This window comes from Taurulus bubalis (assembly GCF_910589615.1).
Source record: "Taurulus bubalis genome assembly, chromosome: 16".
Lineage (NCBI taxonomy): Eukaryota > Metazoa > Chordata > Actinopteri > Perciformes > Cottidae > Taurulus > Taurulus bubalis.
Window position 1 is genome coordinate 3,194,267 of NC_136604.1, and position 23,553 is coordinate 3,217,819.

At 44.9% G+C, this 23,553-nt stretch overlaps 1 protein-coding gene across 1 annotated transcript in view; it reads left to right on the forward strand.

Moving 5' to 3' along the window:
* Window positions 1-23,299, forward strand: part of col11a2 (collagen, type XI, alpha 2) — a gene marked incomplete at its 5' end in the record, with an annotated part of 44,036 nt that extends 20,737 nt beyond the window's left edge. Inside the window, 58 exons of the mRNA XM_079232026.1 lie at window positions 109-324; window positions 1,481-1,534; window positions 1,819-1,860; window positions 2,174-2,236; window positions 2,344-2,418; window positions 3,107-3,193; window positions 3,490-3,546; window positions 3,780-3,833; window positions 3,997-4,050; window positions 4,159-4,212; window positions 4,506-4,559; window positions 5,270-5,323; window positions 5,429-5,473; window positions 6,268-6,321; window positions 6,916-6,960; window positions 7,079-7,132; window positions 7,278-7,322; window positions 8,119-8,172; window positions 8,280-8,324; window positions 8,482-8,535; window positions 8,669-8,713; window positions 8,888-8,941; window positions 9,064-9,171; window positions 9,565-9,618; window positions 9,714-9,767; window positions 9,956-10,000; window positions 11,181-11,234; window positions 11,488-11,532; window positions 11,676-11,729; window positions 11,939-11,992; window positions 13,131-13,184; window positions 13,325-13,522; window positions 13,660-13,713; window positions 14,052-14,159; window positions 14,261-14,368; window positions 14,471-14,524; window positions 14,628-14,681; window positions 15,034-15,141; window positions 15,288-15,341; window positions 15,448-15,501; window positions 15,725-15,778; window positions 15,898-15,951; window positions 16,034-16,141; window positions 16,258-16,311; window positions 16,467-16,520; window positions 16,600-16,653; window positions 17,646-17,699; window positions 17,991-18,098; window positions 18,210-18,263; window positions 18,477-18,638; window positions 18,732-18,785; window positions 18,914-18,949; window positions 19,045-19,098; window positions 19,192-19,477; window positions 19,578-19,690; window positions 20,186-20,254; window positions 20,418-20,654; window positions 21,292-23,299. Coding sequence (XP_079088152.1) covers window positions 109-324; window positions 1,481-1,534; window positions 1,819-1,860; window positions 2,174-2,236; window positions 2,344-2,418; window positions 3,107-3,193; window positions 3,490-3,546; window positions 3,780-3,833; window positions 3,997-4,050; window positions 4,159-4,212; window positions 4,506-4,559; window positions 5,270-5,323; window positions 5,429-5,473; window positions 6,268-6,321; window positions 6,916-6,960; window positions 7,079-7,132; window positions 7,278-7,322; window positions 8,119-8,172; window positions 8,280-8,324; window positions 8,482-8,535; window positions 8,669-8,713; window positions 8,888-8,941; window positions 9,064-9,171; window positions 9,565-9,618; window positions 9,714-9,767; window positions 9,956-10,000; window positions 11,181-11,234; window positions 11,488-11,532; window positions 11,676-11,729; window positions 11,939-11,992; window positions 13,131-13,184; window positions 13,325-13,522; window positions 13,660-13,713; window positions 14,052-14,159; window positions 14,261-14,368; window positions 14,471-14,524; window positions 14,628-14,681; window positions 15,034-15,141; window positions 15,288-15,341; window positions 15,448-15,501; window positions 15,725-15,778; window positions 15,898-15,951; window positions 16,034-16,141; window positions 16,258-16,311; window positions 16,467-16,520; window positions 16,600-16,653; window positions 17,646-17,699; window positions 17,991-18,098; window positions 18,210-18,263; window positions 18,477-18,638; window positions 18,732-18,785; window positions 18,914-18,949; window positions 19,045-19,098; window positions 19,192-19,477; window positions 19,578-19,690; window positions 20,186-20,254; window positions 20,418-20,654; window positions 21,292-21,438 — 4,425 coding nt within the window. The 3' untranslated portion in view covers window positions 21,439-23,299. The remainder of the gene's footprint in view (window positions 1-108; window positions 325-1,480; window positions 1,535-1,818; window positions 1,861-2,173; window positions 2,237-2,343; window positions 2,419-3,106; window positions 3,194-3,489; window positions 3,547-3,779; window positions 3,834-3,996; window positions 4,051-4,158; window positions 4,213-4,505; window positions 4,560-5,269; window positions 5,324-5,428; window positions 5,474-6,267; window positions 6,322-6,915; window positions 6,961-7,078; window positions 7,133-7,277; window positions 7,323-8,118; window positions 8,173-8,279; window positions 8,325-8,481; window positions 8,536-8,668; window positions 8,714-8,887; window positions 8,942-9,063; window positions 9,172-9,564; window positions 9,619-9,713; window positions 9,768-9,955; window positions 10,001-11,180; window positions 11,235-11,487; window positions 11,533-11,675; window positions 11,730-11,938; window positions 11,993-13,130; window positions 13,185-13,324; window positions 13,523-13,659; window positions 13,714-14,051; window positions 14,160-14,260; window positions 14,369-14,470; window positions 14,525-14,627; window positions 14,682-15,033; window positions 15,142-15,287; window positions 15,342-15,447; window positions 15,502-15,724; window positions 15,779-15,897; window positions 15,952-16,033; window positions 16,142-16,257; window positions 16,312-16,466; window positions 16,521-16,599; window positions 16,654-17,645; window positions 17,700-17,990; window positions 18,099-18,209; window positions 18,264-18,476; window positions 18,639-18,731; window positions 18,786-18,913; window positions 18,950-19,044; window positions 19,099-19,191; window positions 19,478-19,577; window positions 19,691-20,185; window positions 20,255-20,417; window positions 20,655-21,291) is intronic.
* Between the last annotated feature and the right edge of the window lie 254 nt (window positions 23,300-23,553).

The following is a 23,553-nucleotide window of genomic DNA, read 5'->3' on the forward strand; positions in this document are numbered from 1 at the left end:
CTCCCTCTTCCTTCCTTCTTCCTCTTGCGTCCGTTTCTTTCCTTTCCTTGATTCTCCCTCTCGTGCCCCTCTATCTGTCCCGTTGCGGCTCTGATCAACCCAACCCAGCCCCAGGTGGAGACAGTGTTGGTGGGAGAGGAGGTAGATGCCACCAAGGCAGGCGGTGTGGGCGAGGAGGCCTTCACCGAGGAGTATGTGACTGGGGACGTGGGCCTTAAGGAATACGACTATTCCTACAGGGACTACAATGAGCCAATGCTGGAGACCGGGGAGGTCGATGCCAACATGGGCCCCGCCCTGTCCGCTGTGACAGACGAGGGAGGCGTAAGTCTTTTTGCATCAGAGGCAAAAAACATAAAGAAAATCGGTTTCAACCAACTCTGATATTATATTTCCTAGTCTTTGTCCAATTGTATTCAATGTCCTCTCAATTGACTTGTTTGAGTTTGCCATGACGTAGGTACATCATTCATGTATGTGTTTGGGACCTTCTTACCCATGGTGGCTAGTTTGAACCCACACGGTGCTGTAGAAAAGCTTGACCTGAAAGCGCTGAGGTGGCGGATTGAAACCAACTGAATGCTCCTCCCCTTGCCCCGCCCCTTTCAGGCGTGGAGGAGAACTATGGCGGCTAAAGCCAGTGTTTGGTTCGTCCATTCTGTGCTACTGTAGAAACACGGTGGACTCCATTGTCAGTTGACCAAAACACAGCAACCAATTCTTAGTTGTAAGTGATTATACACTAATGAAAACATAGTTATGAATATGGTATTGTATTTCTGCTAATAAATCCTTGAGTACTTATCTAGACTTGACCTTAAAAACATCTGTTTCAGCTTTCCACCAAAAGTGTAAATTCAAAATGGCCACCATGCAAGTAGATTCAATGTCATGCTCAATCAGTCACAGAGACCACGGCAATTGAATGCATTTCAAAAACGTGCAGGACCAAGACATAGTCCACACATCAGTGGTTGAAATGGGTTTTATTTTATACGGTGCATTGTGAGGAGCTCAGGAGCCCAGGAGGAATAGCTGTTACCACGGTAGAAGCTATTAGGGATCCTAATATGCAGAACCAATCATTTGAACTATCACACACGCTGCATAAAGAGGCATTTGGATGGCTGCATCCTTTTCTGGGATGACCTTTATGTATGTATTGCTTCATTTAGCGCTGCTTAGCCCAGATGGTTCTCTGTACATAGAAGTAAGGACCAGCAGTTTGGAGAACAACTGACTCATCAGTATTTGGACGAAAGCTTATGCCTTTAACACAAGCAACTCAGGTTTTTATTTCATCATTCTATTTCCTAGCATAGTAGTGTTTGATATAATGTAGCAAACTAACCAAATCTGCATTCTATGGGTGTGTTTGACTTGTTTTCATTGTGCGTGTGTGTGTGTGTGTGTGTGTGTGTGTGTGTATCCCTCTATACTGACTATGCTGTGTTGTTGGCTACATGTGTGTTTTCCTCAGGCCGCCGTCAGAGGCCAGAAGGGAGAGAAAGGAGACCCCGCTGTCTTGGAGCCTGTGAGTTACTAATTGTTTAATTTAATTATGAGCCATCATGAATGTCAGTGACCTAAACTCCTTACAGCTTAGACAACCGGTAGTTCATGGCAGAGACCATGCCCATCCAAAGACTGAATGACGAGTGTCTTGTTCTCGTAGAAACGTCTTTTTCTCCATTCATGTATTGACAAATTGTAGTCTGATTAATGGAGAAATGTCTTGTATTTTTGCACTTTTCTGTTCCTTTTGTCATTGTTTTAAATCATGGCGTAAAATGTTATATTGTATCCTGACTTCTGCAGGGTATGCTGATTGAAGGACCTCCAGGACCTGAGGGAACCTCTGTAAGTAAATGATGGGTATTCCCTTGTTTTCTATCCGAAAGACATTTAACTGACATCTAATTGTATATTAACACTGTAGTTTGCTCATCTTTATTTTCTCAGCTCTGAACTAGTTAAGGTAGTAGTGTAATTAGCTCGTTGCTGGTATCAGATCAGCCCCTTAGCCAGGACACATTGTTCTTTATTGACTGTTACTTTTAGGATATTCCTATGATACACCGTTATCAAACTGCACCTGACACTGATAAAGAAAATGACCGACTCGATGAGTTTGTAATCAGAATTCTTAAGCGCCCTTTCCCGCTTCTTTCAGGGCCCTACTGGCCCCCCCGGCTCCTCTGGACCCCCTGGCTCTGTCGGTGACGCCGGGGAGAGGGTGAGTGTTTCACTTTATCTGAAGAGCGGCAGGTCTGGAGAAACATCAGTGCTCAGACCATTCTAAGACATAGAGGCGTGTTTCCCTTCATCCTCTCCGTCCCGCAGGGCCCTTCTGGTAGAGCTGGTCTGCCTGGAGCTGATGGAGTCCCTGGACCTCCAGGAACCTCAGTCATGCTGCCTGTGAGTCACCCTTACCTGTTGATCCTTTCTTAGACATGGATGCCGTCCGAGTGATGGTTTTTACATTGGCCTTTATTTAATATTTTGTGTAGTTCTGTAAGTTCAGTACACATTCCTGTTATAGTAGCGTCCTAAAACCAGGAAATGAGTCAGCGTTTTTGGACTTGCGGTTCCCTGAAGTCAATGGGTTTTTGTTAGATATCTGAAATAAGTTCTGAGGTTAAGACAACGTAAACAGATTGTAATGTTTGTTCTACGATATGAAATAGTCTGTAAATATCCCACTGTTGAATTTTGAAGCTTTTACGTGTCTTAAAAAAGACGCTTGCTAACAAATGGCTAAATGGGACAAAATGGGACAAAACGTCATCACTACAACACCAGTGTCCCTTTAACTGAGGGGTTAGGTCATCCCTGCAGAACTGTACGGCTTTTCTTTCAATATTTGGGTTCTGGCCACTCAAAGACCAAATGACTGTAGCGGTGATCAGCAAGGAACTGGAGTTACCATCGATAAACTTACCATCACATTTCGATTAGGTTGTCCTTTTTATTTTTAGATATAGTTCAAGTAATTGCTCTGCAGCGGTTTTTGTTGATTGATTATTCAATTCCTCCAACAGTTGCCCCCCACCATTCATCCGGCAAAGCATCCACTCACACGTGTCTTTCTCTCTCCTCTGTGCAGTTCCGTTTCGGTCAGAGTGGAGGAGATAAGGGGCCTTCGGTGTCTGCACAGGAAGCCCAGGCAGCCGCCATCTTGTCTCAGGCCAGGGTGAGTCATCACTTCCCCTTCACATTCCTACCGTGTGGTTATTTTGCCTCAAAGATCCGAACATTAGCCTTCCTTTGCTATTTGTGTGGGAAATAAATACACTTCCCTTTCTGAAGTCAGTACTAGAACACAGGACAAACTATAATGCACAATAACAACAACAAAAACACAGATTTTAGGCATTTAGAATTTAAAATAAGTGTAAAAGGAGATTTTCCTTTTCTTCATGCATCACCATCATTACAAGCAGCCATGTTCCTCCGTGATCATTGATTTTGAGACATCTCTGTCTGCAGATGGCTCTGAAAGGACCTCCTGGACCAATGGGATTCACTGGGCGCTCCGGACCACTGGTATGTTCACCAAGAGTGTGTTGTTGTCATTGCTCACCGTCAGTTTCACAACAAAGGTTTTACCTGTGATTTTTGATCTCATAAATAGGTCTCTTAAATGCAAAAACAGCTTTCATTTTTTCCCTTTCTCATTATTATGGGGCGGATATGAAGGAAGATGATGATGATGATGATGATGATGATGATGATGATGATGATGATGATGATGATGATGATGATTGTGTATGTTTCAGGGAAATCCAGGTAGTAATGGTCTGAGGGGAGAGGCTGGAGACCCCGGTCCTCAGGTAAAAAAAACACAGTCGAACTCGCACACCAAATTCAAATAATTGAATGCAGGTCAAAACATGTGATTAGCTCTTCCTTTCACAGTAGGGCGTCATGTATCAAGTATAATCCGCTCAGATCTATGACAGAAATGTATCACAAGACCTCTTGTTCGTTTTGCAGGGCTCCAGGGGACCCCTGGGTATGATGGGTCCTCCAGGAAAATCAGGAAGAAGAGTGAGTATAAAACATGTTTTTCCTTGTCACAAGCAAGTGGGACAGCTGTGTGTCTCGTGAACAGAAGCACTTCCTAAACGCGCTCCTCCTCTGCTCGCCTCCTAACAGGGCCGTGCTGGTGCTGACGGTGCCAGGGGCATGCCAGGAGAGTCTGGAACTAAGGTAACCTCTCTCTGGAGCCGTTCCTGTACGGGCATCGTCAACATGAACTCTGTTGGCTTGTGACACCTTTTGAAACCCAGTGTGCCAGCTTTGACTTGGTCTTGCTGGCACTATAAAGTCCACTTCGGCTTTCTCAGGCTTTCTATGGTGTCCCAAAACGTCACAAAGCTGCTATGTGCATAACTAAAGTTAAAACTCTGTATCTCAAGCTGTGCACCACTCCCCTTGTGATGCATTGCTTCATCTCCTACAATGCAGTGAAAATACCTTCCTTATCTATTTGTCTCTCGCAGGGCGACCGTGGTTTTGATGGCCTTCCTGGTTTACCCGGCGACAAAGGACACAGGGTGAGTCCAAAATACATATATATATGTGTATATATATATATATATATATATATATATATATATATATATATATATATATATATATATATATATATATATATATATATATATATATATATACATACACACATATACATATATACGGAGGGAGGAAATTGATGCTCTCCTGATTTATCTACAGGCAGTCTGTGCTGTATTTTAGTCAGAGCCTCCTCTCCTTCATTAAGTCGACCAATTATCAATGATGTATACATCTTCTCCCATTTTAGGCTCAATGTAATTGTTTGCTAAAGGAGCAGACGGATTTGTAATTGACGCTTCACTGAGTCACACCCCTCAAAAGCGGACTGGCCAGTTATAGTGTTGTCGGGTCCACAGCTGTCCGGCTCCACTGAGATTTGCTTCCTTTGCAGGCCGGTTCAGTGGCGTTGGAGCTCGTCATAGTTAAACGTTGCGTAATAGTGATCCTCGTTCAGCGGCTTTACAGAAACACGGCTGTTCCTTAACACCATGGTCTCCGGTCTGGATTTCCAGATGTTGTGCTGGTTCAATGTTACAATGTGATCTGTAGCTTTAGCTTTATCTTTATCTTTTCAACCTGTTTTTGCTGTTGAATCACTTCGACATCCTGGATTTATATCCCTTAATACTCATAAGAACTGTAATATGCGCTAAATCCTTTGTGATTCCTTCACTCTTTCACTCCCCAGGGTGACTCAGGACCGCTGGGACCCCCAGGGACTCAAGGCGAGGACGGAGAGCGGGTAGGAAGATATGAGAACGATCATTTGAAATGATTCCAGGCACTGTACTCAAAACCTCTTGTTTCACTCCTTCACGGTTCTTAACCTGGTTCTGTGTGTTTCTAGGGAGACGACGGAGAACTTGGACCCAGGGGTCTCCCAGGTGAATCAGTGAGTGTTTCCATGACAACACCCTCTTTTCATGTCTATGTCTCTGTTATAAAGAGCATCCCAAAATACACCCCTGCGTATCCATTTGAAGCGCTCCTGCACCTGTTATTGCTCACCAGTATAGTAACACTTGAATAGCATAGAAAACTCCTTTCATCTGCATTGATATCTTACATTATATGAATCAACAGGAATTAATGAGTAACAAATCATAACAGAGTTAGAAAATAATCCTTTAATTACAGACAGTGGTCATCGCATTGGGTGCACCTGTATAATACAATGCAATCTAATACAGATATTCTACTTTTTAACGTTCTCTAATGTTTTTTGTTTGTTTACATTGTCCGAATTGTGTGTAGATTTATCTTATTATGTTGAGGCCAATTATGTATTTTCAAATGATTTTCCTCCAGACATTTGAAACCTTACCACTCATTTGTAGCTGTTAGAAATGTATTATATTTTAATTCAGAATAAAGTGGCATCATTATAAAATGGTAAACCCTTTGTTTTATATGGAACTCGTCCATAATGATTTGTTACTAGTATTTGTGCAATTATTGCAACATAATAATCAGTGTGCTGCTACATATCCAGTTGTTGACCTTTGACCTCCCATTAATGTTCATCTTCATTATGATTTATACTAGAACATATTAAAAAGGCTGTTTGAATAATTTTTGGACTGTGAGTACGGACTGATCTTGGCCTGTGTGTGTGTGTGTGTGTGTGTGTGTGTGTGTGTGTGTGTGTGTGTGTGTGTGTGTGTGTGTGTGTGTGTGTGTTTCTAGGGACCTCGTGGTTTGCTCGGACCCAAAGGACCTCCTGGAATCTCTGGACCTCCTGTGAGTAAAACGTATTTCAACCCGCATCGTGCTGCTGTTATTGCAGCTGCATTGTTTTGTCCACTGAGCTCCCACAGCCGTCCTGGGACAACACCCTGTGACCTGATATAGAGACCGGGATGCCCAGGAATCTATAAATGAACGTGTACTGCTCCCTCACTCACCTCAAAAACAACACCACGATGCCCAGGATGTATGCAGCCAAGTCCCAAGTAGCCATCTGACACTCGTATATTTATTTGTCCTCGAGTTGTACTTGCACACTGGTTGAGGTTTGCCTCAAGAGTCCTCCACCGATTTAGCATCGGACTACAACAACATGTCTGAATCACAGTTTTATTTTAAAGGATCGAATGCTACGATGCAGCACATAGTCTTCCTCCTTTGTAAAACCTGGTGCCCACATTCGTTCCCCACAATGCAACTCAACCTCAACAGTTTGGTCAAATATTCAGGTGTATTATGCTAGTAGTTAGCAGCTAATGTTGCTTCGAGCTGCTAACTTCTACCTAACTCCCCACCTCCAGAGTTGTTCATTTCCAACCGACACTACCGTTCATATTTGTCTCTGTTCCTCCTCTTGTTTCTTCTCAGGGTGTACGAGGGAATGACGGGCCCCACGGTCCCAAGGGAAACCTGGTCAGTGTCTCTCTTATCCACCATGCTATCGTGTAACCTCCACTCACTTAAGAATCAGCAGATATTTACGGTATCACATAACTTGTATCTTCCTCATCTGTCCTTTTCTGTGTCTCAGGGTCCCCAAGGAGAGCCAGGACCTCCAGGTCAGCAGGGAACCTCAGGAACTCAGGTGAGCTGCCCACGATCTCAGACTTGAGATATTAACTTCTTTCACTCAGTAATTGTGTGCCGAAGAGCAAAGGCGTGCATGCACTCACACTAAAAGGAAACAGTGATGTTGATATTGTGTATTCACGCATTCATTCATTTTGCAGGGAATGGCCGGACCTCAAGGAGCCCTCGGACCCCCGGGAGAGAAAGTAAGAAAACTAAACGCTTAACGTTAACTTGTCTATATAACAAGGCACAGTTATACGATAGAAGGATTTTACCGGATAGAGATGATAATGAGAAAGCAGGACATCTGGAAAATCTGTGAGGGTGTATTCAACTCTTTATATCCCATTGTGTGGAGAGCATTCTGCATCCTTTGGTTTCTGATATGGAAAGACAGACAGTGGAGTGACACACAATGCACTGATTGAAGGGTGTTGCAAAAGGGAAAACCAGTGGGACACCAGTTTGGGAGAGTCTTGCAGTTGCAGTGTGATGGGAGACGCAGAGCCAGAACCTGTAAAGATCTGTGATAGTTTTATTGTTTGAGATTATGCATGATACATTTGAGTGTAGGGAAGGAAGTGGAGAGAGAGTCTGTAACCACACCTGTACTAACTTCAGTCTTACTCAAAACATTAGATGAGATGAGATGTCTCATAACATGGACTGTATATCATATCTCGTCATTCAGGTGTGTCTGTATCTCTTGTAGACTTTTAAATATACGTTCATTTTATGCAGTACGGTTGTTTGCTTTCTTGCCGATAGTTAGATGAGAAGATTGATACCACGTTCACTATATTCATTTTTCAATTCATTAATTGAAGTTCAGTTAGATTGTAATAACACATCTCCCTCTGTGGGACAGAAAGTGATTCTGAATTGTGCGTTTCTTTTAGCACAACTTACTCCTCTGGTGTTCTTTATGACAGTTGTGTCACTGGTTCAGCTGCAGCGCTCTCTGGACTCTCATTCATGACCACATGTTTTCTCCTCCAGGGTCCCACAGGAAAACCAGGTCTGCCAGGAATGCCTGGAGCCGACGGCCCTCCAGTACGTTCGCCTCTTCCTTTCTTTCTTCGTTTATGTCTGTAAAACTGAATTGAGCTAAATCCACGAGGCTGGATGTCCTTCCTGAGCTCTCTGTCTTTCCTTCTCAGGGTCACCCAGGAAAGGAGGGGCCTTCTGGCACCAAAGGAAACCAGGTGGGTGTCAATCACACACACCCTTCCTTTCCAGAAGAACAGAACAGAAGGAACACATGACATTAAATAGTTTGGTTAACATGCACATTTACAGGAAAGTACTTACTTTAAGGTATTTGTTGTGTTAACCCGTCCTTCTATCTTTGATCCTCTCCAGGGTCCCAACGGTCCCCAGGGTGGTATCGGCTATCCTGGCCCTCGTGGCATCAAGGTCAGTCCAGTATTATTATTTTTTGGACAGTATAAATCACTTTGTGTTGCATGTATAAATAAACTGAACCAACACATGGCTTAAATATTCCTCAGCATGTCATTGTATTGATTATGTGACGCTTTAATTGCAGGGAGGTCAAGGAATCCGTGGACTGAAGGGCCACAAGGGAGAGAAGGTAACAGTTTAATACTTTCACTCACTCAAGGAAGACACAATCACTGTTTCTTAGCAATATGTTTCATTGTTTCATTTTTAGCAATATGTGAAAGGCCATGTTCACAACTTTGTGTAAAAGATCTTGAGTGAAAAAGTAACAAGTTTGTTATATTATTTGACTGTGCGTCTTTAGGGAGAAGATGGTTTCCCTGGAATTAAGGGTGATTTTGGAGTCAAGGGAGAGAGGGTAAGTTGGATTGATGGAGTCACTGGTTGTTTATCAGTTGACTAATACAATGGTTGATGAATGAAGGGTCGATTGACTTATGAATTGTCCCTGTATGTCTTTGCTTTGTCTCCTGCTGACAGGGTGAGCTTGGGGTGTCAGGGCCCAGAGGAGAGGACGGTCCGGAGGGACCTAAGGGTCGCGTCGGACCCCCCGGTGAGCTCGGACCACTTGGACTGGTTGGAGAGAAGGTACGACTGGTTCACTCAAGACACGGTGGCATTTAGCCTTGTGAGACCGGTCACTGATCATCTAGGGAGCATCCTTTCCTGCTTAATGTATTATTCACTGGAGCTCAGGTTTTTTGTTTAGCAAATGCTGATATTTCCCCACAGACGTCCCCTTGTTCATACAAGTAGAGTAAGGCCTCTTTGACAAGACATTAATTAATAGCAGACATGTCGCTGTGCTGCTCTCTTGTGGCTGTATGTGCACACAATGTTAATATGACTATAGCACATCTGGCACAATGTCCGTTAATTCTCATTTACACATTTCTGAATTTCAGCAAATTGTCATTGTTGTGTAGCAGGTTGGTGATGTTGTGACTCATCAGGATTAATGGGGTCCTCTTGTGATTTCAGGGTAAACTTGGTGTGCCTGGACTTCCTGGATATCCCGGCAGACAAGGACTCAAGGTAGGAGAAACACACACACACACATCTTCAGTCGTCCCCACTGACTCGTTTGTTCATCCCTGTGCTGATGCTGAGATGTTGATTTGTTTTTTTAGGGATCTCTTGGATTCCCAGGATTCCCCGGCTCAAACGGCGAGAAGGGAACGAGGGTAAGTCGGCCGTTCTGTGGAAGATGTTTCTTCTCTAGTCAGACTTTTTAAAGCTTTTAGTCATCAACTGTTCAAGGGAGACGATGGAGCGGATTCCCTATCTCTTCCAGATAACCCTGGACCGATCAATCCTGTAGATTAATTTATATAGTCAGTAACGCACAGTTTTTGTTTGTTTGTTTTTTCAGGGTCTTGGTGGAAAATCAGGACCAAGAGGACAAAGAGGACCAACGGTAACATTCCACATTTATTCATTCGTTCTTTGAGTCGGTTTGTAGAACGCTATTCTGCTCCCAGGATGATTGGTGTAGAAGAGTAACTTCTAACCTTGCTGAGTTTCACTGCCTGTTCTAAACCACTGCTGGGTGTGTACACCTGTACATCTCTGCTGGGTGTGTACACCTGTACATCTCTGCTGGGTGTGTACACCTGTACATCTCTGCTGGGTGTGTACACCTGTACATCTCTGCTGGGTGTGTACACCTGTACATCTCTGCTGGGTGTGTACACCTGTACAGAAGTTAAACCAGCGAAGGTCTTCGGGGAGTGTTGAGTTGTTCTCTAAGCACTGGCTGGTTTGGTTGCAGTTTGTCTTCAGTCTTCAATGTTTTAAACGGTCTGAACATCCTCTAAACTGTAAGTGGTCACAACTGTTTTCATGGGACGTCACAACTCTATTGCATGTCTCCAAAAGGATGTAGCTCACCTGGAGCATTTGATTCATGCTTCCAAACCTAGTTATCATGTTACAATGGCCAATGGCACCACAATGAAAAGTTATCTGTTTTTTTCTTCTAAATATCAGTTTTGTTCTATTATTATTATTTGACTCTGATTTCCAGCTGTACGATACAAGAAAGTCAGTGTTTTCTAGCTAAGTACTCTCCATCATGCTTTAAGATTCACATCAGAAGGTTTACTAGTAAAAGTCAATACTGTAAAATACTGTAGTACACATAAAAAAGGATATGACTATTTGCATGTATGCAGTACATTTATTTGCGTAGTCATATGCAATCAACCGAATATTTGTCACAAAATGCCCCAAAAAGTAATCATAAGTGCTGCTGGAATGAGTCCTCAGCGTGTCTGTACTTCGTCTCAGACTACTTTAAGTTTCATAAACGTCTGTTTGCCTATTAGCAAATTTTCTGCAAATATCCTATTGAAAAATCCCACTAGCTTCTGAGATGCCAGGTCAGAAAGACGACGTCAGCCCTGCTGCACTTACTCTTTTGCACACTTGGCAAAGCATGCGCAAAGTGGCCTGAATGAATAAGAAATGAACAGCTAACAAATTATTATTATCTTCCTGTGCAAGAGTTGAGCAAATGAGGAGAAACAGTCATTTAAAACAAGGTGATTGCTTCTGCCTTACGTTCTACTAATTCTGCTTCCTGTTGGAACCACCAGGGCCCCAGAGGCCAGAGAGGACCGAGGGGCTCGACGGGGAAATCCGGAGCAAAGGTTTGTCCACGCAGTGAATTACACAGATTGTGCTGAGAAACTGTGTCCACATAGGTGCTATGTATGTCTTTAATTACTCACAACAATCCTACAATTTGAATTTGACACCAAGCAGTTTCAGTAAAGATAACGATCCTCTGGCTCTCAGTTGGAGTGAAGTCCATTTCAAGAAGCAAAAGACATGAAAGAACAACAGTGTGTGATCCAGAACCTCACTTGTTGTTTACCGTGCTGTTGTTTTGTTGTCTGTCAGGGAACTTCGGGAAGTGACGGCCCTCATGGTCCTCTTGGAGAGAGGGTGAGCGCTCCATTTACATCACAGTGAAAAAAGCATGTCCCGATGTGTAGCTTGCATTCAAACCTGTGCTGTGATTTCTGCAAGACACTGAATGGCTGTATTGGGAATTGTTGTTATTACAACATATGTTGTTGTCTCACCAGGGATTGCCCGGACCTCAGGGAGCCAATGGCTTCCCTGGACCAAAGGGACCTCCGGTAAGAAAATGTGTCCATACCAGTTTCATTGATACCAGATTGCAGCTATACTGTATAGTCAGAGTGGTATCTGTGTATAAGAGAATTTAAGTACTTTCTTCCAACATGGTCTTGGGGTTGATGTTCACTATTGCTTGTGGGGGAAATGAGGGAAAGGTCTCTTAAGTTGGAGATTTAATGAATAAATGACGGTTGATCGATCCTCACAGGGACCACCAGGGAAGGACGGGCTGCCCGGACACCCTGGGCAGAGAGGAGAAGTTGTAAGTTGTTGTTTTTGTTTCATTACACTTTGTCTATTTGTGTCTGGAGATTTCTCCTAAATTCACCAAAAGTTAACATTAGACAATGACTGTGAGCAGCTGGTGCAGCAGTGTCTCCCCTTAAACTTTAAAAACCCACCTATTTGTAGGCCCTTTCCTCAAAACTCAAAAGGGTGTATCTCTGCAACCACTAGGGCTTTTTGAAAACTTTTGGTGTTATAATAAAAGGTATACATGTGAGATTTTGTTCAGATGTGTAAATATCAGTCAATATGTTACTGACACCAGTAACATATAAACTGATAAATATCCGAGTAGTTAAGAGTAAATGAAGATGGCACAGAAAAAAAGGAAAAGGTTTTAGGTCCCCCTAGAAAAAAGGCACTTTCAGGATGTATATGTCTTTGAAATGGTGCAGCTGTAAGGTCCAACTCTAACCCAAATCATCGCTCAATATGTGAACATTCTCTAACGGTTAGAGAATGTTCACATAGTGTATATGATTTGGGTTAGAGTCTAACCCAAATCATATACACTATGTGAACATTCTCTCTGCAAAGGTTGACTTTGATAAAGCGAAGCAGAACAAAGATAGAGAGGGTTTAGTTCAGAGAAGATTCAGGCAAGGACTCCAGAATTTGCATTGGGGCCCATTTGTACACATTTGCACACATTTGCACACATTTTAATTTTCTCACATACCAAACCATATATTTCACTTGTATTTTACTTATGGTGTTCAATACATCCAAATACAGTAGTTTTGGGCATTTTTTCATAAAACAAGCTATGATTTACAGTTTTATATAACAATCCTCAGTCATCCCCTAAGATGGTCCACCGGTTTAGACTGATGAGTGTAAGACTTCTTCTCTGATTCCAGTCACTGCTTTCTTTTAGGACTCCAAAATATACCCAATGAGGATTTGACGCAAATGTCGTAAATGAACTAACATGAGCATTCCTCATGTTAGTTCACGGATGCAGTCACACCGCTTCAGATAATGTCTCACATGTTTTGGTGACACCGTTGGACTCAAAGAGACGTTGTAGTTTGAAGATGCGCTGAACCCATCAAGCCTTCATTAGATATCAATATATTGTAGATTTGTTTGCTCACTGACTCTCTCTCCTCCAGGGTTTCCAAGGTAAAATGGGTCCACCTGGACCTCCTGGAGTCGTTGGACCTCAGGTGAGTTTTTCCAATCATGGTGCAGACTTTTCTCTCCACAGATACGCTGGACCACATCAGTTTCAACTCGTCCTCTTGTCTTTTCTCCCAACGTCTTCTTCCCCTCTGTGCCCTCTCCATCGCCATCTCCATCCTCTCAGGGTTCATCAGGAGAGACCGGCCCAATGGGCGAGCGTGGCCACCCCGGACCCTCAGGTCCACCTGGAGAGCAGGGACTTTCTGGTCCCTCAGGGAAGGAGGGCACCAAGGGAGACCCTGGACCCTCCGGAGGCCCCGGCAAAGACGGACCCCCAGGACTGAGAGGCTTCCCTGGGGAGAGAGGACTTCCTGGAACCCCTGTGAGTATGACCAAGACCAATATAAGAATCTTCATTCTTATATTGGTCACTTTGTTAGCAGTCGACTGACCTCTGGAGAGAAGTGTCTGGTAGAGGTCAACGATCACGGATTCATCCTTTCTTGTCTTTGGTTGCAGGGAGGTGGAGGGCTGAAGGGAAGTGAAGGACCTGCCGGACCTCCTGGACCCGCGGTATGTTTCAACCCAAAACCTAACTCCAACTTATGGAATGAAAATATACATTAATATCTAGCCAGCCCTATACCTGTAAAGTGCTGTAGGATTTAAGTTAGTTTGAGTTAGGTCAATGCAAAATGTGTTTTAATATTTCAAAAATAAGCGATAATGAAATTAGCCCTCCGAGGCAAATTTGTAATTTGAGATTTTGTGCTATACGAAATAAACTTCATTTAATTTAAATTGTTCCACTCTGTAATAACAATATATCTCAGTCCATCCAATTTAAGAATGAAGTATTCATTCACTGAATTCCTGCATGTAACCAGCTGTGTGATGCTGTTCCTCCCTAGGGGTCTCCTGGTGAGAGGGGGCAAGCTGGTACTGCTGGACCGGTTGGACCTCCTGGCAGACCGGGCCCTCAGGGGCCTCCTGGACCATCTGGAGAAAAGGGAGTATTTGTGAGTATTCTGGACATGTTTATCCAATGTGCTGTCGTGCATTTGACCCGACATTTTGAATAAGAGTTAAATATTGATTCTCCTCTTTGTTCTCCTCTAAGGGGGAGAAAGGTCCCATCGGCCCGGCCGGCCGTGATGGAGTGCAGGGAGCCGTGGGTCTGCCGGGTCCTGCCGGATCACCTGGAGTATCCGGAGAGGACGGAGACAAGGCCAGTACCTCTCCATCCCATCTTGTCCTTTGAAGCTTTACCTTATTACTCCCCCCTTTGTTGAGGTCTTGGCTGTAACGTGATGTTTCTTGCTCGGTACAGGGTGAGGTTGGAGAGCATGGGCAGAAGGGCGGCAAGGGAGGAAAAGGAGAACATGTGAGTTCTGATCGCAAAGGATCAGGATGTAATTAGTGAAATTAGTGGAAGTCTATGTATCGCATCACTGCTGTTTTGCTCATTGTTTGTTGTTTGTTGGTAGGGTCCTCCTGGTCCACCCGGGCCCATGGGTCCTGTCGGTCAGCCCGGTCCTGCTGTGAGTACAAAGCAGAACTCTTTGAAGACCAAAGCAGACAGTTTGCAGCCCCTTGCTTGCACTTATTCCTGATTGTATGAACTTGCAGTTGGCTGCATTTGGTGCCAGATGAGTTTTTGTTGGCACTCTTTATTTGTTCAGATAAAGTGTCACTGCTTTCTCTACAAACTCACTTCTTTATTCCAAACCAACTAGGATATAAAACACATAAGAAAGAAATCATATGTTGTATGGATTTAGCTGAGTGGGAACGAACTATCTGGACACAACACGATCACTACCATTCAATCACTAATTAGTATCTATTTATCTCTCATGTCTTTATTTCTGCTCTGCTTCTTCTGCGCTGCAGGGTGCTGATGGAGAGCTTGGACCAAGGGGCCAGCAGGGGCCATTTGGAGCGAAAGGTGACGAAGGAACCAGAGGATTCCCAGGAGCCCCAGGACCCATCGGACTGCAGGTCAAATAAAACCACAATGACTTCTTCATAGGAAGTGTCACTCGAATCGTTATTTTAGGCTTTTATATGAATATTCAGAGGAGGTTAGAGCTCCGTTCTTGTGCTAAGTTGCTCATCTTAACTAAGCGTTCTCCTCTGCTCTGCAGGGACTGCCAGGGCCACCAGGTGAGAAGGGAGAGACCGGAGATGTTGGACCTCTGGTGAGTCTCAAGAACACATGATATCAGTCATAATGACTCAGTGACGTATTTCATCCCAATGAAATCATAAATGATGGCTAAAGCGAGAGCCTCTTTGTGTCTCCAGGGTCCTCCAGGTCCCCCGGGACCCCGTGGCCCCGCCGGACCCAGTGGTGCTGACGTGAGTGACCGCAGCTCCTATTTGTACTTTTGCAACACTCAATAGTAGCATGTCAAAGAATATTCTGCAAAATGATTCCATAAAGTTACTTAAAGTTGTGATCTGACAAGTTCTTGTTGGGTCAGTAAGTAGCTCTTCTTTTTGATGATAATAACCAATTTGATGTGAATTATTTAATCGTTTTGTCTCACTTGTTTTCGTGTGGTTGTTTTTTCTTCTTCAGGGTCCTCAAGGTCCTCCCGGTGGTTTGGGTAATCCTGGACTTATTGGAGAGAAGGTGCAGAGATAAATACATTTATTTTTGCTAACATCAAAGCACTTTTTCCGTATGAGTTTGATGGCGTCCGCAGAAATACAGACTTCCTGAAGCTAGAAGACATATTGTTTGCTCCACAGGGAGAGCCTGGCGAGGGCGGACCACCTGGGATCCTAGGGGAGCCCGGAAAGAAGGTGAGTGGCTGAGCGACTAACCCTCTGCTGACCGGCTCACAGCATCCGTGGGTTACTGAGGGTCCTGTGCTCCTGTCGGCAGGGTCCTCGTGGAGAGCGCGGAGAGAAGGGAGAATCCGGACAACCTGGAACTGCTGGACCTGCTGGAGGACGAGGAGGACCTGGAGATGACGGACCCAAAGGAAACCCTGTATGACACCCGCAATGACACGCACACACAAAGACTGCAGCAGGAACCATTTATCTCTAAATCCTTCTTGTATTGCCATTTATTCAGACGGGTTTTGTATTTGTCTCTAACTTCAGGGTCCTGTTGGTTTCCCTGGTGATCCTGGTCCCCATGGTGAGGTTGGACCCAGAGTGAGTACCCTTTATGGAAAAATACACGTCGCCCCACCGTGTAGGGCTGGGCAATGTATATCTATATTGATATTGTGATATGAGCCCACATATTGTCTTGTGTCTTGTGTGTCTTTACCTGTTTTTTCTAAAGGCTGCATTACGTCTGCTTTCAGGGACTAGATGGCGCCAAGGGAGAGAGAGGAGAAGATGGTGAACAAGGAGAATCCGTAAGTCAACAACGCCGACGTGTGAGTGACGTAAAAGTGCCTCAGTGTTCTCAAGCCGCTCTCTCTGGCTCCTCTTCAGGGCTCCCCCGGACCTTCTGGTGAGAACGGACCTCCCGGCCCCCTTGGAAAGAGGGTAAGAGCCCCATCCTCATTTGATATGCACGGTGGCAACCGTTGAAAGAAATTAACTAGAAAAACAAAACGATGCAGGATGCTTACGAGAAAGCCCAGTCCGTCTCTAGATCGGTCCGCATTAAGAAGAGGACATCAGGATACTGCTCTCAGTAGACATCCTCCTTTTCACGGTGAAACATTTTCATTTATCAAGCTTCAGAGTAAAATCCAGTTCTGAAAAGTGAAGCCAAAGCAGAAGCACCTTAGTCCGATTGTATAGAAGTCTATATAAATGACTCTACTTCTCTTGAGTTATTTCCTCAGTAAACATTGTAAACATGAGTTTATGTCTCAATCTCTAGTTTCAAGTCTTCTTCAATACAGCATGATGTTCATTTAGTAAATTATGGTCATTTAGAGTCAAACAGACTTTAACTCTTTCACAGTGTGTTTACACTTCATCAACGGTTAACTACAACATTTTGTCTTAATTTAGCAATCTCGTTTTTTACTTCTGGTTGCAAAAAAAAAATCAAGATGGCAGTGTCTACAAACCAAAGAGTGACGTCACCGTGACGACCACCACTTCTACTATATTTGTGTGTAACGCTTGTCTTGTACCTGCGGCTGCTTTACATAAAGACTGAGTCTCTGAGAAGATACGTACTTTTATAAAGGAACAGCCTTTTGGTTGAAGGCCTAGAAACCATTAAAAAGAACATTCGAGGTGGAGATCGAGTGAAATTACTATTGCAGAGAGAACCGTTCAGTGTTTGTTGTTCTCATTATATTTGTCTTATTATCCTTTCTATACATTTTTTAGAGCCGTCTCATGTGTTTTTGTTTGTTCATTGGCTTCTTGTTCGGGTTACCCAGCTCTATACTATACAAGCGTTGGCTATGTTAGAACTTGATATGATACAGCCATCTGATTTAACGCTTTTTACCTTTTTGCCTGAAGAAGGCCTTGGACTTTTCTCTTCATGTTATATTATACGTTTTATTTTCCAGGGCCCTGCTGGAACAAGAGGACCAGAAGGACGTCAGGGAGAGAAGGGAACCAAGGTGAGCCCAGAGCTTTGCAGAACCAAGTCTAAAGGCCTGGCAATCAATCCTAAAGTGCTATGAATACATTGACAAGAGGTCACCGTCTCACTTCCTGTTGATGATACTTTCCAGTATTGATCTTAGGATAAAAGACTAACTCTGCTTTTATTCTGAAAAGCATTTGCTACATTTATTCAACCAAAGTTCTTTTGTCCGGCAATTGTGACACATAACTTCTCCGGCTCCGTCGTGGATTGAATCACTTTCATGAACATGTTGAATCATGTTTCTCTCCATCGTCATTGACAGGGAGACTCGGGCGCTGTCGGCGCCCCAGGAAAGACCGGCCCCGTCGGCCTCCAGGGTCAACCAGGAAAACCAGGAACAGAAGGCCTCAGAGGACTCCCGGGATCAGTGGTCAGTAAAGATGTCTATATATTTAATATTCCAGGAGGAACACGTGATATCCATGTATACTCTGTTCCTTGGATGCTTCACCTGCTAAACGTTTTCCTGACCGTGTTTCAGGGTGAACAAGGATCTCCAGGACTTGCTGGACAGAAAGGACCACCTGGACCCCTCGTAAGATGACCTTTTACTTGCATGTCTACATACTTGTAAAGTTAGTTTTGTTCAAATTGCAGTCGGTAAATCCTACTGTCATCTCTCTCTCTCTCTCTCTCTCTCTCTCTCTCTCTCTCTCTCTCTCTATCATCTCCTGTTCTTCATGTTTCTCGTCTCTTATCCACCGCCTGCTCACTGTCTTCCTCTTTTCTTCCTCTTCTCCTCCTGCAGGGACCTCCTGGTTTGCCTGGTCTGCGTGGAGACCCCGGCTCTAAGGGAGAGAAGGGACACCCGGGTCTTATCGGTCTCATTGGGCCCCCAGGAGAGCAGGGAGAGAAGGGAGACCGAGGTTTGCCCGGCCCTCATGGATCCTTTGGATCTAAAGGAGAGTCTGTAAGTCTGACCTCGTCCACTCAACCGCCATCACTCCCATTCATCTGATCACGTGTAAACAACTCTCATGTATGACATCGTGTTGCATCACAGGGAATGTCTGGAGGCTCCGGACCCCTCGGCCCCGCTGGTCCTCCTGGTCTGCCTGTGAGTAACGTTTTATCCCATCATTCGCCGCCTCGCTTCCATATTCCTCCTGGCTCAGTTCCACAGATGTTAGTAGGTACCACAGTAATGGTCACCATCCTTTAACTAAAGCCTCATGTCTTTTACAGGGTCCTCAAGGTGTCAAGGGTGCTAAGGGCTCTTCTGTGAGTATACGTTCAGAGTGTTTGTACCAAAATGAATGAATGAAATGCATCAGCTTGGATCCGATACAGTAATGCGTCTTCCTCTCTGTGTTCAGGGTGGATCTGGTCCAAAGGGAGAGAAGGGTGTACAAGGACCTGCTGGACCTCCTGTAAGTCCTCCACTGGCCTTGAAGCTCCGCTCACTTCGTGCACGACGCTGTTGATTGTCAGATCCTTGATTCAAACGTTCACTTGCTCCCCAGGGCCCAGCAGGCGAGGTCATTCAGCCCCTGCCCATCCAGAGGAGTCCCAAGTCCAAGCGCTCCATCGACGCCAGCCAGATGCTCCCCGACACCAACTCCGACATGCCCGCGTCCGACGCCACTGGCACCGAGTTCCTGATGGGCACCGAAGGCATGGAGGAGATCTTCGGCTCGCTCAACTCGCTGCGACAGGAGATCGAGACCATGCGTTTCCCTCTCGGCACCCAGGACAGCCCGGCCCGCACCTGCCAAGACCTGCACCTCAGCAAGCCGGAGCTCAAAGACGGTACGGCAGTCGACCTAAATATGTGGCTGCCACCTGCTCGGAGGTACGCTCCCTCCATCGGGTTTTCCACCGTGTTTCATCTCTCTGTCGCCCTCTGCAGGAGAATACTGGATTGACCCCAACCAGGGCTGCTCCAGAGACTCCTTCAAGGTCTTCTGTAACTTCACCAGCGGAGCAGAAACCTGCGTGTATCCCAGCAAGAACATCAACACGGTCAGTCCACCGAATCAGCAACTCTGTAAAATCTATTTAAAAATGTTGTGCGTCAACTCTCCCGACACTAACTCCTAAACGTCTGAGTGCAAGTTAAGAAACAGTGTTCGAAATGATGCACTTGGGTGTAGGTGGAGGTTTGCCGTCTCTGGTTGCCCACCTTCTAGAAACGAATTTCTCAATTGCATCGGCATATTTAGATCTCAGGGAGCTGGTCTCTTTGAGTGTTTACAAAGAAAAGAGTTGGAAGGCTGGTGATGCTTTGTCTGAGCTATTTGCCCTGTAAAATATGAGGACCTGAGTCTATATATATATATAGATATATATATATATATATATATATATATCTATATATATATATGTACTGTAATGCAATGTGCTATAACGGTTCAGAAAAAAACACAAGTTGGTGTTTTCCCATACAAGCTGTGTTTATGTATTTGTCCAAAAGTGAACATGGAACTAATTATGTGTCGTGGACAATTCTGGTGGCAGGTGAAGATGAGTTCCTGGGACAGTGAGACTCCAGGATCCTGGTACAGCCAGTTCACCACTGGTAGCAAGGTGAGTACTCCTCTGTGACATGAGGAGTCTTTACTTTACTAAATTACCCTTTATTTAGTTTTGTGACTCATTGTCCCTCCTCGCACCCTTCTTCATCATCCCTTTCCCCTCCATTTGATCCTCCACCTCTTCTCATTGTATTTCCTCCTCCTCCTCCTCCCAGTTCTCCTATGTGGACGCTACCGGTGAGCCTGTGGGCGTGGTCCAGCTGGGCTTCCTGCGTCTCCTCAGCGTCCAGGCCCGCCAGAACCTCACCTACCACTGCCACCGCTCAGTGGCCTGGGCCGACCGCAGCGCCAAGAACAACTACGACCGGGCGCTGCACCTCCAGGGAGCCAACGACGAGAAGCTGAGCTACGAGACCAACCCTTACATCAAGGCCTTGGTCGACGGCTGCTCTGTGAGTTTCAGACCCGCAGAACCCAGAATGATAATAATGATGAAGCTGCTTTACATAACCCATCCGACATCCAGCCAGTGAAGCCAACACGTGTTGTGCCCCACCTCATACATCACATTAAGAACAAAATGACGCCCTTAAGGTAGAACCAGAGGGTCCTCGACAACCTGCTCTAGATATTTACTGATTCACATCTCAGAGTGAATATGTTCTCGGCTCACTCTCTGAGTACACTTACTTAAATCACACACAATATAGGACAACATAATGCTGCAAACCCCAGGAGAAACCACACCACTGTACCTTTAAAGTGTGTGTGCTTCCAGAGCTGTGCTGAACGCTGCCTTGTCACTCCATGTACAGGATGAAATAAAGTATTTAGCTCAAGACTCCTGGTCATTCTGATCTCCTGTCGTCTTCAGATAGCACACAGGGAGATCTGTTTTCACTGGTTTAAAATGGTGAATGATAAGTAAGGTGGCCTGATGCTAAGTTGATAATTCTAGCTCTCTGTCCAAGGTGTTTTTAATGTTCCATGTTATGATGCAGAGTTTAAAGATATGAACATGAAGCTGGCTGACACGTCTCTCTCTCTCTCTCTCTCTCTCTCTCTCTCTCTCTCTTTCTCTCTCTGCAGTATCGTAAGGGCTTTGACAGAACAGTCCTGGAGATCAACACACCACAGGTGGAGCATCTCCCTCTGCGGGATATCAAGGTGTCAGACTTTGGGGAGAGCAACCAGCAGTTTGGCTTTGAAGTGGGACCTGTCTGTTTCCAAGGCTAAAATACACACTACACACACACACACACACACACACACACATCCATGCATCATGCAAAGAAACAACACGTGCAAATACTCACACGCACACACATGCACTTAGAGACACACCTATATATATATTTATATATATATATAAACATAAGAAACATACACGCCCAGTAATTTGTAAATTAACTTGTAAATGATATGAAACACACACACACACACAAACCCACGGACACACACACATTTACACACGCAGATGCTTTTTGTGAGACAAACGCTCACTCTCAAGCGCCTGCCTGGGGAAAGCGGCATCCTCCCAACAATTAATGGATGTCAAAAAAAAGAAAAGCAAAGAGGAGAGAAATGACAAAAACGAACTTGCGGAGAGGAGACCACCGTTTGGGCGCACGACCGCGAGAAAGGAAGAAGAAGAAGAAAGCCCAGGACAGAGTTCTTTGGAGTAAAAAAGTGTTTTCTTGACCAGCAGCGAAAGGGGCCGGCCTGGGAAAGAGAAGCCCCGCCCCCTCTCCGTCATCTCTCCTCCCCACTGTCTCTCTTGTATCTTCCTCTCATCTCGCCCGCTCTACCTCCCCCACCTCTTCTCAAACATAGGTCACACTCGGACACTCTTTCCATTTCTCGTCATCAGCTCCCCCTCTCACGGCCGACAGGAGGCGCTCCGTCAGCTGGAGGGTTTTGGTCCGCCGGCGTCATTCAGAATTGAAAGTTTTGAATGGACTTTCCACCTGTTTTGCACTCGCCAGAGGTCCTCACATCAAACCAAACGAGGAGAAACTAGTCGGCTAGTTCTGTAAGAAATGGAGGAAGGTCCAGTGACTGGTCAGTCGTGTTGTTCCCGTTTCCTTCTTGTCTTGTTTCACTCTTTCCTCCACTAGATGATCTCTCCTCGGCCCCGAGAGCAGCAGACTGTCTCTCTTTGAATTGTTCATTTGTTCCCGCTGCAGCGAGGCGGGAGTGAAGATCCTGGATCAGTGAATTTAAAAGCCATTCCTTTTTGTGAACTGTGCTGAACTTGACGCAAACGTGACTTTTAAAACGGGCTGATGCTTCTTCCTCAGAGGCCACCAGGGTCACGACCACGCACCGGTCCAGTATTTGCTGAGTCACTTTCTGGGTTCTTTGATTGTTGATTTCCATCCAGAATACATTTTCTGATTTTTGCATCCAGGCGCCGAACATCGTCGGGGTTTAAATATGTATATGAGATTCAAAGTTCCCTCCTCCCTTTCCCATACAGCAGTGAATAAAACGCATGCTTTACTGAAAGAAACTGTGTGGCAAGGTGCTAATTATACCAAAGCATAAAACTTTTAGTATCCACTTCGAGTCCTTCATTTTCTTTAGTCTCTTTTACAATTTCATGAAGCTTTTTACTGGGGAAAATGTGCATTACATTCCATTTGTACAGAAATAGTGATATTCTATTGTATTTATTTAAAACAAACAGGGTGCTTTGAGATTGAATAATACACGGACCACCAAATATTCCAGTCAAATGTGGTATGCTCCATTTGTATTTATTTCCTGTAGCTGAACGTGGAGGTCCAGTGAAGCGAGTGACTCGCAGGTTAAACTCAGTGACGGTGCTTCTGTCCAAACTCCTTTTGGAGACCCAAAGAATCTGTGGCCATATCTTATTGTAACATCCCCTCTTAGTGTTTTCAACAACTGTACTGTGCTGTTAACTGTTGCTTCCTCTGTCATGATTAAATGGTGACTCTCCAGTTCTGTCACATGTCCTTGTCGTCGCTGTTTGACTCCTGAGGGTCGGGGTAACACATCCACCGGGTCGGCCCTGCATCGCTCTCTAGCGCGTGACACACGAGGCTCTTCTGACCACGAGAGGGAGGAGAGAGAGGGGAAAGAGGGGGGAGAGGGAGAGAGAGAGGGGAGAGAGGGAGAGAGAGAGGGGAGAGAGGGAGGAGACGGCGCCGTCAGGGTGGGAGGGGCCGGGTGTGAGAGGGAGGAGACGCTCCGCCAGCCACCATGGGGTTAAAAGGGATGAATTTTAGGTCATACTAGGGTTCTGGTTTCATTTTTTTTTTATGTTTTATTGTTTGTCTTTTTTATTGTCATTATTACTATAGCAGGGAAACGGGGCCGCGTGGC